We start from the raw sequence: 19,698 nt of genomic DNA, 5'->3' as shown, positions 1-19,698 counted from the left end.
AATCGCCTAGGGTATTGACCCTGCTTTGTCTTTAGTGGCGTTACCCAGCGGTGTTGATAGTGTAGACTATTGATTACAATTTGCGAGAAACTTTATTTAGTTGTTATTGATTTTCCTGCCTAATTCTTCCCTCCCCAAAAGGATACTATTGAGTGACATATTTTACTGTCTGTATTTTATAAATATTACGTTAAAACATCATGTCAATGCTTTTCTTGTGTTAATATTAAAAATGTGAAAGGATCATTTTTTTCTTTCTAATGAATTATTTTCTGTACTTCATGTTAGTTTATAAGTTTATGAAATATTGATCATCTATTTTACCCCTTTCTTTGCTGGTGTAACTGCATGCTAAGGTAGCAGTGTACAGTAGAGGGTTGTGGCCATGGGTGATATTTTTGTTAAATGGCTGACCCCTGTATAATGATATGTAAAGAAATAAATAAAAATAAAACTGTACTAAAATTTGTATAAGCATGATGAAGTGGGCTATGTGAGCTGCTTCACATTTGTAAAAAAGAAAGAAGATTTCTTTGATTCGAGAATAAAATTTTGGCCATAATACGAAAGGGTGCGTACACATGAAAAGCTAGCTTTACAGGAGGTAAAATTTTGACAACAGCACACGACGCAAAATTGCAAAAAATCAAGTTTGAAAATTTTACTGGGGCCCAGATAATTCTGCAACCAGATAGGTAATCTTTAATTTCAGACAGAGCTTAGGGAAAAAAATACTAGTTGGGGGGTCAAATTTTGGATTACAAATAGCATTTTTTGGCATTTTTTGGTAATTTTTGATATCGTAACCATGGTTTTCACACAAGTGACATGCATAGAAAAAATGAGGTTTATACACTTCTCAGTGCTTTATATGTATTGTAAATGTAATGCAGTTTACAAATATATATACATGTATACATGTGCTGTGTAGGGTAAATCCGCTGTGTTTACATTTCCTCGACATGTGTCTTGTTTATCAGAGTCGGGCCATTTCTACTGTATTCTGCTACCATATACACATAGAACTTGATTTTTTTCTGAAAAAATGCCTTTTTATGCTTGATTCAGCTTCACTTTCATTCATTAATACTTAAAACTACTCAAAAACGACAAAAAAACCGTTACATAGATTGGTCTATATATAGGTCATTAGCCTGTTACCTGTGGATGTATAAAGAGGGGTAACTCGCGCTTTCACTGGCACTTGTGAATTCTGCAATTCATCACATATGTGTCAATTATGTTTTTGGTAAAGTTGATACCAAACATCAAATAATTCACAGGCTATCACCTGATGCATTCATACTAGATTTCAGTCTGTTTCACTCAGTTCAGCACCCGGTAGCCATGGTTACTAATACATAAAGTTGTATTTTTTGAAAATGGGTAAAATATCTGTTTTCATTTTAATTACACTATTATAGATGTTTTTTCCATTTGATTCAGCATACAGATAAAATAAGCAAAGTCAGTGATGTCAATAAATTTTATTTCCATAATTACAGCTGAAGAATTTTTTTTTCTAGCGAAATATGTTAAATGAACAATTTCTGAGGGTCACTGTGAATTCTAGGGGAGGAAAGTAAATAACGGTTGCTATGGTGGCACTTGTCTGATTTTTCAGAATATCTGACATTTCTGGGCTGTTCATCGGTTACGGGAAGTGTGTCTGTTGCTAGTTTGTTGTTGAGATGGGTTTCCTAGTGTTCAATATTTTAATATCAGTGATCCTCGATGATGTCATAGATGCCCATTGATGACGTCATAGTTATGATGACATCACAATTACTATGACGTCATCAAGCAAGACAGTAACAGCATAGTATCACTGTACTGTTTGTTTTTTACATGTACATGATCTCAAAGCATTATATTTCACCCAAAAATAAATTTTATTCATGAAAACTTCAAACCTATTTAAGTTTTCATTTTTCAGACCTCCCTTTGTTGGTAGTTTGAGAGCAGAATTGGTAAATGCACCTGTCAAGAGAATTTATATTACTCGGTCACTATTAAAGTGAGGAAGGAAACGGATACATCATTGTGTTCATTGTCGCATTCTTCAGACATTTAAAAGGTTTTAATTAAATTTTGGGAAAAGAAAGTGATGTATAAGGTAGCAGTGTACAGTAGGGGGTTGTGGCCATGGGTGATATTTTTGTTACATGGCTAACCCCTGTATAATGATATGTAAAAAAAAAATATAAAAATAAAACTGTGCTAAAATTGGTATAAGCATGTTGAAGTGGGCTATGTGAGCTTCACATTTGTAAAAACAGAAAGAAGATTTCTTTGGTTCGAGGATAAAATTTTGGCCATAATACGAAAGGGTGCGTACACATGAAAAGCTAGCTTTACAGGAGGTAAAATTTTGACAACAGCACACGACGCAAAATTGCAAAAAATCAAGTTTGACAATTTTACTGGGCCCAGATAATTCTGCAACTAGATAGGTAATCTTTAATTTCAGACAGAGCTTAGGGAAAAAAATACTAGTTGGGGGTCAAATTTTGGATTACAAATAGCATTTTTTGGCATGTTTTGGTAATTTTTGATGTGGTGACCATGGTTTTCACACAAGTGACATACATAGAAAAAAGAGGTTTATACACTTCTCAGTGCTTTATATGTATTGTAAATGTTGTGCAGTTTACAAATATATATACATGTATACATGTGCTGTGTAGGGTAAATCCGCTGTGTTTACATTACCTCAACATGTGCCTTGTTTATCAGAGTCGGGCCATTTCTACTGTATTCTGCTACCTAAGATCTCAACATTTAAATAGCGGAGTACAACTTTACGTATTGTGACAGTAGATCAAGTCTGACTTTGATTGATACAAGTTTTACGTCATTATAACATAAAATTAAGAACACAACGTTGTATTTTTTTTAATTATTATTAGGTAATTTATATACATTCTTACATGGTGGGGTCTCTACCTGGTTAACAAATGATATAAATAATGTGTGTTGTTGTAGGTTGTTGATTCCTGCAATTATTGTTTATAAAGCAGGCTGTTATTGAGATAAATGTAAAGTTTAAAAAGTCCTGTTAAAGTTAAGTGCCTGATACATAATGTATTTTTCATTTCATGTTTGGTTTATCTGTTGACTAGAAAGTTAAGAAGTATAGGTTTAGGCTGATTCTCAGAAATGCTCCATTATTTGAAAGATATCAAAACATTATACCATATATCGGCATATTTTTATGGAGGTTAATATTTGCAAATTTCTCGAAAATTTTATATTTTTTATATTTACTGGTCTATGGTTTTGGCAAAAATGGATAATGTGTAAAATTAAAATTTGACTACTGTGAAAATATCATAATTACGAGTAACATTTCCGAAATCGTAACGAGTATAAGGGTGGGGTAGGTGGGGGGTGGGACGGGTGATAAGGGGAGAGGAGCTAGTTTTAATATCTGTTTGCTTTTGATGGGAGTAGGTTTTATCTTAGTCATCAAACAGCATTATAGTTGTTAGGGCTTTATGAATTTATTGATGAATTATATTATCATGTACAGGTAGAAATACTAATGATTTGTTTTCTTAATGTGACGTAAGTGACAACAATTCCTCCATTGCATTTAATTGAGAGTATTTTCATACGCTATTTGTTGCAAACTGTTCATTAGGTTGAAACATAGAATTATAAGTCATATAAATCATTTGATGATTTAATAAGATGATGTTTGAGAGACTGGAAACATATATTTGTTTCTGGAATTCAACACATTCTTTATAAAAAAAATCCATCATGCAAACAAATTTGAAGCGAAGTGACATTTTTAAAAAGGTGCATTCACGCCTTGTAATTTAGAAAATAATAATATCATGCACAAACTTCAGAAAATCAATTTGTATCATATTGTCAATGTTTTCAGAAAGTGAACACATAAACTCAAATATAACAAAAACAAGAGTTTTGATGCATGCTAAGATATATTTATTAAATAAAAGTAATATTGGTCATCAAGTTGAGCGAACGGTCATTAACGTATTAAATTATTAATAGTCTCCAACATGTGCGGTTTGGTGACCACCCCCACTACTGCTTCCGTGGAAACTACCCCCACTACTGCTTCCTGCGTAACTACCACCACTACTGCTTCCGTGGAAACTACCCCCACTACTGCTTCCTGTGTAACTATCACCAGTACTGCTTCCGGCGTAACTACCACCAGTACTGCTTCCGGCGTCACTACCACCAGTACTGCCTCCATGGAAACTACCACCACTACTTCCTCCGACGTAACTACCACCGCCTCCTCCTCCGCTGTGTCCGCCATTACATACACATCCGACACTTCCGTACGGGTTTCCGGCGTATCCTGTATCACATGCGCACCTGTTTGTGCTGTGGTCACAGTGGGAGTGAGGGAAAGATCCACATCGTCCATCACATGGAACTGTAATTAAAAGGATTACACAAATGACCTCATTTACGATAGAAATCTAATGCTTGCCAATCAGATATAAAAACAATGTATAGGTTTCCTGTTGAATACTATAGGAATAGATCGTTTTAACAAAATAACTAATTACCGATATTTTTCAAAATTGCTAAACACGAATGGCATATATTCTGCCCTACGTGTGAAATATATATGGCGTTTTAATGGTAAACATTTTACTTTTTCTGTTTATTTCATTTTTGTAGTCCCGTCTACTCTTAAAAAAACGTATCATGGAAAAAGTGATGGAATTCGAGACACATAATCTAATGACATCACGCTTAGCAACAAGGCTGTGTAACGTTTATAACGGGCTACTTAACACAATTCTGTAATATTCTGCTATTATTCTGTAAGATTTGCTTAAAATGTAATCAATTACGTATCTAAGTAAATACCACAGTTGTACATATATTATTGTAAAAGTCTACTAACGCAATTACTAATTGTATCGTCTTGTTTTTTCATCTGCAACTGAACTGAACATTTACGGCGTCAAATGAAATGAATGGAAAGTAGCATATAATTGGCCAATACTAAAACTGAATACCTTTCCACTGTGACAAATATCACATTTGATATCTGTCACAGTATGAAAATAACAGTTTTATCAATTTGATAATGTCAAATCCAGTCAATAAAGTAAATACGGCGAAAACATAATAAAACAACTTTAATAAATCTGTCTAATCTTTCTACTAATTAAATGTCATCTTCATTGAATCCAACAAACGACTTTTGTACTTAGAAAAAACAGGTTTTCGAATAAATACAACACAATACGTTTAACATAAATGTTGTATACTTACTTCCGCATTTCTTTGTAGGGTCTCCTACGAGTCCGTGGTTACATTCACACGTGTTGGAACCTTTGTCACAGTAGGCATTGTAGACGCAAGCTCCATTACAAGGCACTGTGTTGTAAGTACAATTGGAATATGTAATGGACAGATAAAGTAAACAATTGGTTAACATCAACAAAAACGTACACACCAATAAATGATGTCTATTAAACTAAACTCTATTAAATGTATTCATTATGTACATATTTAAGACACGGTTGTCTATTGGTATGACACCGGGCTCGTGACCGAAAGGGTTGTGGGTTCCAATAATGTCGCTGTGCTATTTCCTTGAGCAAGATACTTTACTCCGCTTCTTCCAGTCTACTTCTCTTTAAATGAGTACGTGGTTGGGCAGTGCTACAATTGTTGAATGCTAGCTGTGAGCGTCTAAATGGCAGCATCGGCTGTTTGCTCCCTAGTGAGTTGCAAAAGGTATTGGCTGGTTGTAAAGGCCCTATACCTACGAATAATAATTTGTGAACCACTTTGAGACGACCTACGAACAAAGTTGTGATAAGGCGGTATTTAAGAACCTCAAATAATTATAATTATTAGTATTATGAGCGTAGCTCTCGGGCGCCGAAGTCGCCGCAGCGAAGCTCTTTAATGGTAACACATGCGTGCGTAAACAGAACTGCTTCTCCTTTCTACACCTTGCCTTTAATTGTTTTAAGTAGACGTCCAGTGGGGAAACAGGAAGTGTATCCTTGAAGCAAAGACAATTGTGTTTCAACCTATACATGAACATCTTCATATAGTGAAAACAATACCTATTTATTTAGGTAAAATCTAATATACATTCTGAGTGAAAAAAATCTATCACATAAATTTTGATACTATCAGGCATGAAACGTCGTTCAGAGATTATCATACTATGACGTCACAAGCACGTCACAATCCATCGGCCTTCATCGGTTATTTCCGGAAGGATGAAAATAACCGGAAAATCTTGGAACTGATAGCCGTTGCATTTATCTCTTTGTCGGTGCTTCATGATTTTTAATTTCAGTTTTTGCCACAGGCACAAAAAAACCCAACGCGGATGTTTTCTGAAGATCCTTTTTGTCATCAACCATGTTCTGTTAAAATTTCGACCGTAGATATTTTCAAAAAGAGCCGCATTAAACCAGTAGGTCAACGTGTACATTTCTTTTTCATCGTCTAAAATTTCATCAGCTTTTGATTTCGATTTGTTGAGAATATGAACGAAATGATAAACATTTCTGAAAGTCTGGTTATAGTCTTTACATAATTTATGTATGCATCACCACTCATAACAGAAACAATGGATAATTCATTTATGTCGAAATCAACAATTATTGTCCAGACAACGAACCCGAGTTCAACGCAATTTTTCAGCAACGTATACTTTTTTCACAACGCATGCCGATTTAAAACTAGATACAGACAGAAACTGATTAATTTCATTAGGCATCATTACTTGTCAAACCTCAGTGACAGTTACAAAACTTGAAATTCAATCCAGTGTTTCAGGATTTAACAGGAATTCAGACTATATATCGATATAACGACAATTTCAGTTACATCAAAGTATTACAATGTTGTTGTTTTTTAATTTCATTTTTTTAACTAACATCTCTTTACATTTACTTTTATAGTCTTATCGTCAAATATGTAATATGCACATTTTTCTATATCAATTACTAAACAGTTTTTCCCCAACTTATTTCAATCATTCTTTTTGTGACCTGACCGAAACACGCGGAGGATTTAATTCTTTATGTGGGAGGAAGCCGGAGTATCCGGAGAAAACCCGCGTGATCGGGCAGTTAACCGGGATTGAATCCGGCCATCTTGGTGAAGACGAGCGCGCTATCCACCGCGACACCCGACCAATCATATACCTTAAGCACAAGAAAAAATATCTAGTTTAGCTTTGAAAATGGCGTCATTGATGCAAAAAATATATTGCGAATACATTTTTACCAATCATCAATGATACAAAAAATCTACATACTGGAGACCAGGGCAAGTCATATCGGACAAAAATATATACTTCAATATATACTTACAGGCACATGATCCATGGTAGAGGAAGTATCCTGTATTACAGACACACTGGTTTGTTGCTTGGTTACAGTAGGCGTTCTGTCCACATGGTCCTCCGCATGGTACTGGAGTGAAACAGAATGGCATTTTATAAAAATGAAGTAATTGATTATGTAGGGCAGATAAATATCAAGATGCATTCTGCAAATAATAATGATATTCTGTACACATTAGATCTTGAAACAAACTTTGCATGACACAAAAAATGGAAATTTGTTTTCTAATATAATCAGACGTATATGTCTGTCCCTGTTTACAAGGAAATATCTAGGTTTACATTGTGTACATTGATACATAACATCCAGGTTGTCATTTACTAAGATCTACAGTCTACAGTTTTGAAAGGACCATGTTAATATATTTTCTTTCGAGAACGAGAACCATGAAGCATTTTTCACAGCAATTTACACTTTGTCAAACTATATAGACCTTGATTTGGTTTTACCTTTTATTCATGTAAGTCGTTTAAATTTATTGTATCTGAAGATACACTACACTTTTAATACGTACATTGACACGACCCGTGGTACAAGATGTAGCCTTCAATACAGACACATTTCTGCGAATGCACGTCACATCGAGCGTTTAATCCGCAAGGGCCACCACATGGTGCTGTAAGTAGTGACAATAGTTACATCATATGTGGCTTTCACTTAAGCCGAAAAAGCATGTAATTATGCAATGAACGGTATGGTATGCGTTAAATATGTTAACTTTTAAAACTAAACATTTACTTACTGTACAGCACTTGTTAGATATTTTTGTATTTAATTAGTTTTATTTATTTATTAACAGATGATCATGATTAATTTCTCGCAATGTGCACTGAAGAAAATTGTAAATGAATAATCAAAATCTTACGTACGGTCATCACTTATGATGGTGACTGTGGCCACTCTTCGTTCTCCGATTACTACAATGTTGGTATTTGAACGTTGCGAAACTGACAAAGTTACTTTGAATGCTTCTGGTGACTCATATGTCTGTAAATTTAAATAATAGAGAGTTCATGTTACGATTCATCTTACTTTACTATCAAAATCAAAACGAAAACGTAAAAGCATACAAACTAAATCAACCAGAAAACAAAATGTGTTAAATATTTCATTATTCATTGCAATAATACGATAACAAAAAAATGACAATATCCCTTATTACTACCAAATTAGGCTTTACCTGATCGTTTACAATTCCAATAGTAAATGTCGTGGTACTCTGACCATTTCCGAATGTAGCTACTCCGCTGTTGTCGGAAAAGTCGCTTGGGTAATTAGCATTTCCATTTTGGGTAGACCAAGACACCGTCACGGAGCCAAACAACCCACCGGTTCTTCTTAGTTGTAGCGATAGTGTTCCAGCACTTTCACTCACTGTGTAGATTAGTTGACCAAACTCTACAACGCTTCGGACTGAAACAGAGTAGAACATCTTAAGTATCAAATCAACAATGGTGGATATTGAAACGAACTAGATATATTAAATGAAAGCTCCAAATCGTTTATGATTAATTCTTAACTGTACCTTTTTATGATACATTTTCCCATTAAAAGTAAGCCATAGTCAAACATTGATCGCCAATCTCATTATATACATTATACATACGATGACATCCACCGTGGTATGGATCTCCCTGGAATCCGTGATTACAGTGGCATCTGTTGTCAGAACTGCTACATACTGAGTTTGATGGACATTTCCCCCCGCATGGAACTGAAAATGTTTCTTATAATAAAACAACCATTTATCGTCCTTAATATTACGATATGTCTTCTTACAGTTTCGTTTCATAATAATCATGATCGGCATTTGATAAAACTGCGACGAACGACAAGAGCATGAGATTACCAAAGAGCAGTTCTTAAAGATTTGTTAACCGTAGCATGTTATTTTTCATGAATCTTCTGATAACATGTCATAAAAAATGATGTACAGTAAGATAGCGCCTAGTGCTATATGAAAGCATAAATTGACCAATGTTAGATTATCTTTATCAAACAGCTTGTTAAATCAAACTAAATTTATATTGATATATGACGAAGTCAATGAACAGGAAAATATTCCCTAATCTTTATTTGATGACATTTGTTTCTGTGATTTACTTACGAGTACATGCTCCATTGAATCGGATGTAGCCTGTATTACAGACACATTGGTTGCTGACTCTGTCGCATTGTGCGTTAGGTCCACAGGGTCCTCCGCATGGTACTGTTACATAGATAATGTGATTTTATAGATTGGATGTTTGGCACCATTTCAACTTATCGTTAATACTTTTTCAGTGACTTATTCTGTTTAAATGTTGAATAAATATATTATGAACTGAAATTAACATAAGAGGCCACGAATTTCATCAATCAAACATGATCCTTTATATTGGTTTTATTGAACAGAAAAAAAGAACAACAAGAAATTTAACCTTTATTTGAAAATGGAAAATCCTCATAGTAACTCAGGACGGTAAAAAAAAACACATTGTAATACATTATTCTTTTTTTTATTTGTACAAAGCGACTGGCTAATTTAGTCCATGTTGATTTCGAATTACATGCTTGTTAATGTTTCAGTTTACTGGACATATTCTACAAAATTTCTGCATTCACCTTATAAATTACAATAACTATTTCTACAATGACAAAGAGTTGTACGGAACTAGATACAGTTGTGTGACCGCACAACGCACCAAAAATAGCGTGCGCACACCGCGCATACATCGTCCAAACACCGTCCGCACATCGTTCACACATGGTGCGCACAACTGTGCGATTTAATAATCGTTCGCCCCGTTGTGCGCTTCTCTCCGCACAACTGTACGATTTGGTATAACTTGTAGATCAAAATTACGGAATGACAAAAATACGGAAGGCTTGTATGCGATAATGTACACTTTGAATATATCTGTAATTTCTCATCACAATAATCAAGATCATACAATTTCACAATGCGTGTTACACAGTATTACAGCGACCGTAAGGCTGTCTAGAATGGGTTTGACTCCAAGGTAACCGAACAGGTAAATAACAATTTAATGAGTGTCCGGAGTTTTACCTGACTAGTACCTGACACACAGAGCTGTTATGCGATACCGTATGACCGTAATGAATAGTATTTGTTATTTGCATTCGTTTGCCTATAGCTCCCATTCACCTGGATTTCACACCCCGGCCTAACCCGACGAATTACGTAAGTGCCCCAGGCGAGGGGAAAACTAAGGACTAGGTACATGTACAAAGTAGTTATGTTTACCTGTATACGGGATTGTGTTGTAATTTTACATGTGTCGATTAAGTTTGTTAAAAAACACCGAAACCCAATTTCTAAATATAAAAATGTATAGACAAAAAAATTAGTTTATATATGTAGCTAGAATATAGAAACATACGTAAAAATCAAGTTTATATGTTTAAACACGAACCCGTATAAATTGTTAAGGCATTCCTCAATTTACATAAACCACGATTGTTATCGCACAAAGTTCGTCCATCGTGCGCACAAATGTGCGCAAGCAATGATCGTCCACATTTTTATCGTTCGCCCATCGTGCACACACCGTTCACACACCGTGCACACTTCGTGCGCACACCGCACATCGTGTAACGTTGTGCGATCCCACAACTGTATTAAGTCACTTCTATAACACGCTTAAAGGTCAAACTCAACTGACATTGTTTCCCTAAACAGAACCCACTACTGTCATCAGTTTTACGGTCGAAGAAAGTCAACTGTCCTGGAACAATGAAATATCAGGTAAGGTTTTCACTATTTTTTCAGACACTAAATTTTGTGCTTGAAACTATCAATTGTAAAATTTAAATCCTTTCATGAGCTTTTCCATTACATCGGAGAGTAACCATCTAAAAAAATCAGTTTGCTAAAAGTTGTAAATTAAAAAACCCAAAACATACGGTTTGACTGCATTGCTGTGAACCACGAATCTAAGAATATCTAGAAAGTATATAACGATAGGTAAAATCAATACAGATTATATTTGTACTTACTGACACAAGATCCGCGGAATTTGAAGTATCGCTCAATACAGACACATTGGTTAGTGACACTGTCACATCTTTCATTGGGTCCACATGGTCCTCCGCATGGCACTACAAATGTGTTAAATTAAGGAGTTACCGAGATTGTTGTTGGGGTTTTACGGTATTTATCAAAGAAAACTGTACATTTGCATTATCCTGCGAATCTGTGTTATTTATATTATAAACGTATATCTGAACTTTTTGATATTTCATTTGAAATAATGTTCATTGAATTGAAATATTAATAAACGCCGAAATATTAATTGGCATTAATGGTACAGCGGGAGTAAGGTGGACATTGCCAATCATCAAAATCAGATATTTTTCGAAACCTGGCATTTTTCGAAACCTGGCACTTTACGTTTTTATTTGGATATCAATCCAGAAGGTGTGAATATAGAAAAAGAGCACTTTGCAAAACTGAACTATAGTCATTTTCTCAAAACATTTATCGATTTTATGATAAATATTTGACAAAAATACCAATCATGAAGGTATTACTGAGTAATATTTTATAAACAAAGAAAATGTATATGGGACATATTGCTAACGCGTTGTAGCGTGCTTCCTAATACTTCTGATCATAGACTCAGTGATTGTTGGTTTATTAACAAATCTTATGTATACGGTAACTGAACATTTAAATAATTTTGTCCCACCTTATTGTCGTATGTTTGCCCATTTTAGAAGAGCAAAATATTCAACATAATGTTAAAATTATAACTTGTTTCGTAATTACTGTACGGGATTTATCCTGTATCAGGGTTAATTCATTATTGAGATTATGCTTCTAAAGTTTAACTGAGGCAAATTAAAAGGTTTAAGGGACAACGGATTATAGTAAGAAACTGACTCAGACATCGTTACTTACATTGACACGTGCTGCCGTGGAAACGGCGGTAACCTTGGTTACATATACACGTCTGCGTAGTCAGGTCACAACGCGCGTTTGGTCCACATTTGCCACCACACGGTGCTGTAAGTAGTGATGTTTGGCATATCAAATACGGTGTTTCCTTTATGTGAACAAAAATATACTGTGCAATGTATCCATGATACACAAGCAATGTATACTTCTAAAAATTAAACCTTTACTTTCCATATAATATCTGATAAAACAAGTCTTATTCCCTTTGTATTTCACTGAAGAAATTTTAACTGAATAATCAAAACCTTACGTACCGTCATCATTCGTGATGGTGACTGTGGCCTCTCTTCGAGTTCCGATTACAACGTTGGTTGAGGATACCGCTACTGACAACGTAACTGTGAAACTTTCATTGGACTCATATACCTAAAAAATGACAAAACAGGGAGTGTAGCTTCATTTCGATTTCAAAATCTGGCGTAAACGTGCAAACAAATATATTTGGCCAGGAAGGAAATAATATTTGAATATTCATTGCAGTATTACGTTATCAACGATATCCCTTATGACAACGCATACTAGACTTTACCTGGTCGTTGACAACTCCAATAGAAAATGTCGTTGTGCTCTGACCATTTCTGAAGGTAGCTACTCCGCCGTTTCGGGAGAAGTCGCTTGGGTAACGAGCAGTTCCATCATGGGTAGACCATGACACCGTCACTGAGCCGAACAATCCACCGGTTCTTGATAGTTGAAACGATACCGTTCCGGCACTTTCACTCACAGAGTAGGTCATTGTGACAAACTGTACAACACTGCGAACTGAAATACATTTCAAATCATAATTAACATATATCAGGACCTCAATAATATGGATTCAAGGGACATTGTAAAAACAAAAAATGAAATCTAGGAAACAATTGATGCATACAAAATTAATAAACATGTGTATGCTTCATTACTCCAACCGAAAATCGTATATAAACTAAAAGCTGCAAATCCATCATGTTCAAATACGTACGATGACATCCGCCGTGATAAGGATCTCCTAAGAAACCTGGTTTACAATGGCATCTGTTGTCTGAACTGCTACATACGGAATTGGATGGACAACTTCCTCCGCATGGAACTGAAAACATGTATCGTATTTTAAGAAAAATATATTTGGGGCCGCGGGATAATAAGATAAACTTACATCAAATTGTTAACACTTTCTAGACGAAATCTATATATTTTTCATTTATCTTATGCCTACAGATGTCAATCAGCGAGAGAAGGTTACGATATTGCACAATGGGTACGTTGACCATTGTTATTCTATCTTCATCTAACAGGTGATTTAAGTGGACATTATTTGAATCGCAGATGGCTGAAGTTACAGTACAGGAAAGTATTCCATATGCTTTATTTTGACATCTGTTTTTGTGATTTACTTACGAGTACATGATTCATGGAATTGGATGTATCCTGTTTTACAGACACACTGGTTCCTGACTCTGTCGCATTGTGCGTTGGGTCCACACGGTCCGCCGCATGGTACTGTTACATAAAAAAGCAATTAAGAAGAACATAGTGTTTGAACTGCTCTAATGTCATCGTAGAAACCTTTCTTTATATTCCTCTTTGTGAAATACATTCTCAATATTGAATTCAACACTTGATAGCTAGAATGTTTAAAGTACCGAAAGAAACGATAAAACATATCATCACATATCTTCGGATTTAAAAGATCATATGTTATTTCAATCTTAAATAACAAAGATAACGATTAAATGCGATGTATAGTTCCAAGGACGGAACCATACAACAACAAAGACAATTGCAATTAACTGCAGGTTCATTCATTTCAAGGACGCAACAACTAAACGAATTGTTTCCGAAAATTGTTTTGTTCGAAGACAGTCGACCGCAAATATCCGTCATTATCACTTAAGGTTTTTACTATATTTAAAACACGTAATTTTGGGTTTGAAACAATGAGTAAAAGAATTGAAATCCTTTAATGAGTTTTACATCGGAGCGTTATCAAAATCATCAAACAGGTAGTTTTGATTAAATTATATCACAAAAGGAAACGAAATACGGTTTGATTGAATTGTGGTGTATACTGTTTGCAAGGGTATCTAAAAGGTACACAATCACAGGTAATTTCAATACATCTACTTACTGACACATGATCCGTGGAATTTAAAGTAATGCTCGATACAGACACATTGGTTACTGCCTTTGTCACATCTTTCATTGGGTCCACATTGTCCTCCACATGGCACTACAAATGTGTTGAAATAAGGAATAGTCAGGAATTTTGGGGGGTTGTTTTCTGTACAATTTGCATTAATCTGCGTATCCGTGTTGTATTTATTAAAGAATGTATATCTAAACTTTTTGATATCTGATTTGAAATAATTTCCATTCATATCTGTCGGCATTATGGGCAAAGCAGGAATTTAGGTAGACATATACAAATATCTTACATTTTCATTTTGATATCAAAAAAAATGATATCATAAAGAAATAAACCTGTTTACGGTCAGATTACGTTTACATTTGTTACAGCTTGATTATCTCCTTGAACGGGATCTATCAAACTGCGACGAACGACAATATGATCTGATATATAGGATCTTACACGAGTTTCAATATCATATTAAATGAAACATTCGTGACGAGTTTCATCAAATTTCATATGAAATGAAGCGAGTTTAATATCCTCTTATCACATAATTAAAGTTGGGGCATTTATTCGTGTTAAACGACAATTTGTATGCAACCCTGAAATGTAAAACACCGCCATTTTGACTCCAGTGCGTTAGTCTGTGACGTCCTGTACTTGTCCTAAGTGTGACGTCACAATTGAAACAATGGAAACTTACAACGAATCACAGGGCTAAAAGGTATATTACATTGGCTAATACGCAAACTATATGGCATGGGTTGATCACTGGATAACACAGAGCATGATGTAATAAAAAGTTATATCAATTTTATCGACATCTTTAATATGAAATTCAAGTTTCCAATTATCATATGATTAAATAAGTATGTCAATGAAATGGATTTACCGCTAGACATTGTCTATTGCTAGATGGAAGCACAAATTGACAATTATGATACCATCTTGTCAGACAGTTGATTCAAGAGAATGTATCTTAATTTGATGAATGACGAAGTCTACAGAGGTACAGGAACACATTCCTTATACTCCATTATATGACATCTGATTCTGTGATATACTTACGAGTACATGATCCGTGGAATCGGATGTAGCCTGTATTACAGACACACTGGTTGCTGACTCTATCGCATCGTGCGTTGAGTCCACACGGTCCTCCGCATGGTACTGTAACATGAACATGTAATTTTAAAGAATCGTATGTTTGCCACGCTTTCAACCTATCATAAATACCTTTTCAGTAAATTTTGAACATTTAACTGGATAGATAGTATGTTTAAAGTACCAAGATGTCCACATTTATTGTATTTCGAAATCAATATATCAATACAATCTTAATAGTAATAGCTTTGTCTGTTCAAATGTTAATATAACTAAACAATATGAACTGATATAATAATACTAGGCAAGGGATTTCATCAATCAAGTATGCTCCATTTATAAGTTATATCTAACAGAAAGAAACGAACAACAAGGAATCGAATCCGTATGTCGAAATGGAAAAAAATCATATAAACTGAGGATGAAATAAAACACAATGGAAAACTAGTTTTCATTTTTTACTTGAACACAGCGATTTGATAAAATAAATGTTATGCAAAAGACGATGATCACTCCGAAAAATATGGTTTGAATTTCCAGATTTTTTTATCTTCACATTTTGCCTTATCTATTCCATCTTAATTCGAATAACATGTTTGTTAATGTTTCACTATCCTTTATATATTCTACAAACATCCTGCATTTTAGTTTGTTTAAAATCAAAAACATATCACATAACATTTTACAAGAAAATTTGATACAATAACCGAGAGTTGTACAGAGCAAAATATTCAGTTATTTCAAGACACTTAATTTTTTCGTACACCAGAGTTTAACCGTTTTCAAACATGGAGTTATATTTCAGGTCAAAATACAAAATCAAACCGATTACAACACAGAGAGCTCCACAAAACAGCATGTTCAGTTACTTCAAGACCGCATTTAAAGGTCAACCACAAATAGCAGTATTTTCACAAATCAAAAGCATTACTGTCATCATATTTATTTGAGAAGACTGTCAACCGTTTTGGAACTATGACCTATCAGGTAAGGCTTGTACTATATTTCGCAGAATCTAAATTTTGCGTTTGAAGCTATAAATGGTAGAGTTGAAATTCGTTCATGGGTTTTTGCCTTTCATTGGATAGTTCAATCTTTAAATATACATTTTTTATTAAATTATATATAAAAAAGCAAACACAATACGGTTTGATTGCATTGTAGTGTAATAGGTTTGTATGGGTATCTAACAGGTTTACAAAGATAGGTAACATTAATATAGGTTATGTATATATACTTACTGACACATGATCCGTGGTATTTATAGTATCGCTCGATACAGACACATTGGTTAGTGACACTGTCACATCTTTCATTCGGTCCACATGATCCTCCGCATGGCACTACAAACGTCACATATGCAGAAAACAAGCATAACATAGTCGCTGATTCATTTAGCAAATATAGAAATAATCAAGACTGTTGTTGGGGTTGAACTATATTTTCCGAAAGAAATACTGTGGACTTTACATTTATCTGCGAATTCGTGTTCTATGTGTCATAGAATGTAACTCTGATCCTTTTGACATTTTCATTTGAAACATTGTCTATTTGATCGAAATATTAATAAACGCAGACATGTTCATTGGCATTACCGGTACCGTGGGTGAAAGGTGGGCATGGCCAATCATCAAAATCAGATATTTTTAGAAACTTGAAATTCACAAATTTTCATTTGTCAATCCTAAGGTATGAACTTAGAAAAACTTTGTAAAAATGAAGTACTTGATTCACCACTTGAGATTACAGTTTCGAAAGTAAAACTAAGGAAAATTAACGGGCTCACTGGAGAACGCTTTATAGTAAAAAATTAAATCCATATGCAATACTTACATTGACACGTGTTGCCGTGGAAACGGATGTAACCTTGGTTACATATACATTTCTGCGTAGTCAGGTCACAACGGGCATTAGGTCCACATGGGCCACCACATGGTTCTGTACGTAGAGATTCCATGCATATCAAGCACGGGTTTCATTTTAGCTGCTTAAACATGCTACTATGTCATGATAAATCCATCGTACGCAAACAATGTTTTATTGAAATTAAACCTTTATTATCGTGAAACATCTGATTTAACCTGTTTGATTAACTGAATGTTTCACTCAAAAAATAGTAACTGAATAATCAAAATCCTACTTACTGTCATCATTCGTGATGGTGACTGTTGCCTCTCTTCGTGATCCGATTACTACGATGGTTGAGGATGCAACAACTGACAGACTTACTGTGAAACTTTCACTGGACTCATATATCTGAAAGTTCAACAAAAACGGGTTTTGTTTCATTTCAATGCAAAACGAACACACAAATATATATGGTCTATAAGGACACAATATTTGTTATGTTATTAATATTCATCGCAAATTAACGTTAACGACAAATTACTACATCCTTATTACAAACAATGATATACGTTACCTGGTCGTTGACAACTCCAATAGAAAATGTCGTTGTGCTCTGACCATTTCCAAAGGTAGCTACTCCGCTGTTTCGGGAGAAGTCGCTTGGGTAACGAGCAGTTCCATCATGGGTAGACCAAGACACCGTCACTGAGCCAAACAACCCTCCTGTTCTTGACAGTTGTAGCGATACCGTTCCAGCACTTTCACTCACAGAGTAGGTTATTTGGACAAACTGTACAACACTGCGAACTGAAATACACTTTCAAATCTCAATCAACATGTCGGGACATCACTAACATTAATTCCAAGAATACTGTGAGAACTAAATATGAAGTTTACTACTAGATTTAGGAACTAATCTATGCATGAATAAACATGTGTACGCTTTTTTACCCAAGCCAAAATAAATAGTATCTAAACTATGAGCTACAAATCACTGATGTTAAAAATACGTACGATGACATCCACCCTGGTATGGATCTCCTAAGAAACCTGGCTTGCAATGACATCTGTTGTCTGAACTGCTACATACAGCATTGGGTGGACATTTTCCTCCACATGGGACTGTAACATGTATTGTACTTTTGAAATTCATTTGTGGCCGTTACATTAAATTGCATTTTCTTACAGTTTGCTAATCCTCATGAATGGGATTTGATCAAACTGTGACGAATAACAAGAAAATTAGATTAACTAACAACAATTTAAAGTACCAGTTAGCCGTTATATATCATTTTTAAATAATCTTATGATAATATATGTCAAAAAAGGATGAACAGAAAGATATTACATAATGCTTTATGAATGCATATATTTTCCATTGTCGGACTATCTTTGTCAAACAGCGGGTTCAAGTCAATTTATTTGATTTCGATAATTGATGAAATCCATAGAGGTACAGGAACATGTCATAACAATTTTTTCTGAGTGATTTACTTACGAGTACATAATCCGTGGAATCGGATGTAGCCTGTATTACATACACACTGGTTGCTGACTCTATCGCATTGTGCGTTGGGTCCACACGGTCCTCCGCATGGTACTGTTACATGAACATGTATTTTTAAAGAATTTGATGATCGACATGCTTTCGTCTTATCGTAGATACCTTTACACTTTCACTTTTTAAAGTGCATTCCTAATATTGAACATTGCACTTGATAGCTCGAATATTCAAAGTGTCCAGTTTAACACACACCATAGCTTTCAAAAGAAGTTATGTTGAGATTCAATAATATATCGATCATTAATAATAACAATAGTTTATGTGTGTATATACAAACAAGTATTGACATTAAATAATAGGAATGTAACATGCAGAGCGAATACAATTGTGGTAAGAATTTCTGTTTAAATATTAAATACAATGAAAACTGGAAAAAAGGTATGAAACAGCATGGTTGGGATTTCAGCAATAATTCCAACAAGCGCGTTTTATTGATAGTATTGAGCAGAAAAGAAGCGTACAACAAGGAATCGAAACTAAAAACAACTTCGTATACACTAAGGACGGGAAAACAACAACATCGTTTTCGATTTGAACTTAACAGTTTAATAGAAAGTTGCTGAACCAGAGAACGAATACCATTCCTGAAAACCTGGCCATATTTCTCTGGTATTTTTGTTCATAATTTGCCAAAGTCGAATCATTTTCTGGTCGAATTACATAATTGTTAAAGCTTCAGTATTCTAGTAATCTGGAGTATTCTACAAATCCTCTAAAATATAAATTTGTTTCAGCTGCA

At 34.6% G+C, this 19,698-nt stretch overlaps 2 protein-coding genes across 2 annotated transcripts in view; both read right to left on the bottom strand.

Annotated features, from left to right (window-relative positions):
* Nucleotides 1–4,016: 4,016 nt before the first annotated feature.
* The window catches only part of LOC110457097 (multiple epidermal growth factor-like domains protein 11), a 26,579-nt gene continuing 10,897 nt past the window's right edge, over nt 4,017–19,698 (bottom strand). Inside the window, exons 17-25 of the mRNA XM_021508197.1 lie at nt 11,373–11,474; nt 9,481–9,582; nt 8,980–9,087; nt 8,554–8,786; nt 8,243–8,360; nt 7,888–7,989; nt 7,341–7,442; nt 5,272–5,376; nt 4,017–4,417 (exon numbers count right to left, since the gene is read on the bottom strand). Coding sequence (XP_021363872.1) covers nt 4,017–4,417; nt 5,272–5,376; nt 7,341–7,442; nt 7,888–7,989; nt 8,243–8,360; nt 8,554–8,786; nt 8,980–9,087; nt 9,481–9,582; nt 11,373–11,474 — 1,373 coding nt within the window. The remainder of the gene's footprint in view (nt 4,418–5,271; nt 5,377–7,340; nt 7,443–7,887; nt 7,990–8,242; nt 8,361–8,553; nt 8,787–8,979; nt 9,088–9,480; nt 9,583–11,372; nt 11,475–19,698) is intronic.
* LOC110457113 lies at nt 12,968–17,740 on the bottom strand. Its single transcript, XM_021508217.1, has 8 exons — nt 17,692–17,740; nt 17,381–17,485; nt 16,789–16,890; nt 15,512–15,613; nt 14,441–14,542; nt 13,711–13,812; nt 13,295–13,402; nt 12,968–13,095 (listed from the first exon to the last, which is right to left on the bottom strand). The coding sequence occupies exons 3-7, from the start codon at nt 16,861–16,863 to the stop codon at nt 13,322–13,324; spliced, it is 462 nt and encodes a 153-aa protein (XP_021363892.1). The 5' UTR covers nt 16,864–16,890; nt 17,381–17,485; nt 17,692–17,740; the 3' UTR covers nt 12,968–13,095; nt 13,295–13,321.

Source organism: Mizuhopecten yessoensis, unplaced genomic scaffold, assembly GCF_002113885.1.
Source record: "Mizuhopecten yessoensis strain PY_sf001 unplaced genomic scaffold, ASM211388v2 scaffold9023, whole genome shotgun sequence".
Taxonomy (NCBI): Eukaryota; Metazoa; Mollusca; class Bivalvia; order Pectinida; family Pectinidae; genus Mizuhopecten; species Mizuhopecten yessoensis.
Note: the sequence above shows the minus strand (reverse complement) of the source record. Positions and strands in the feature narration are given on the sequence as shown.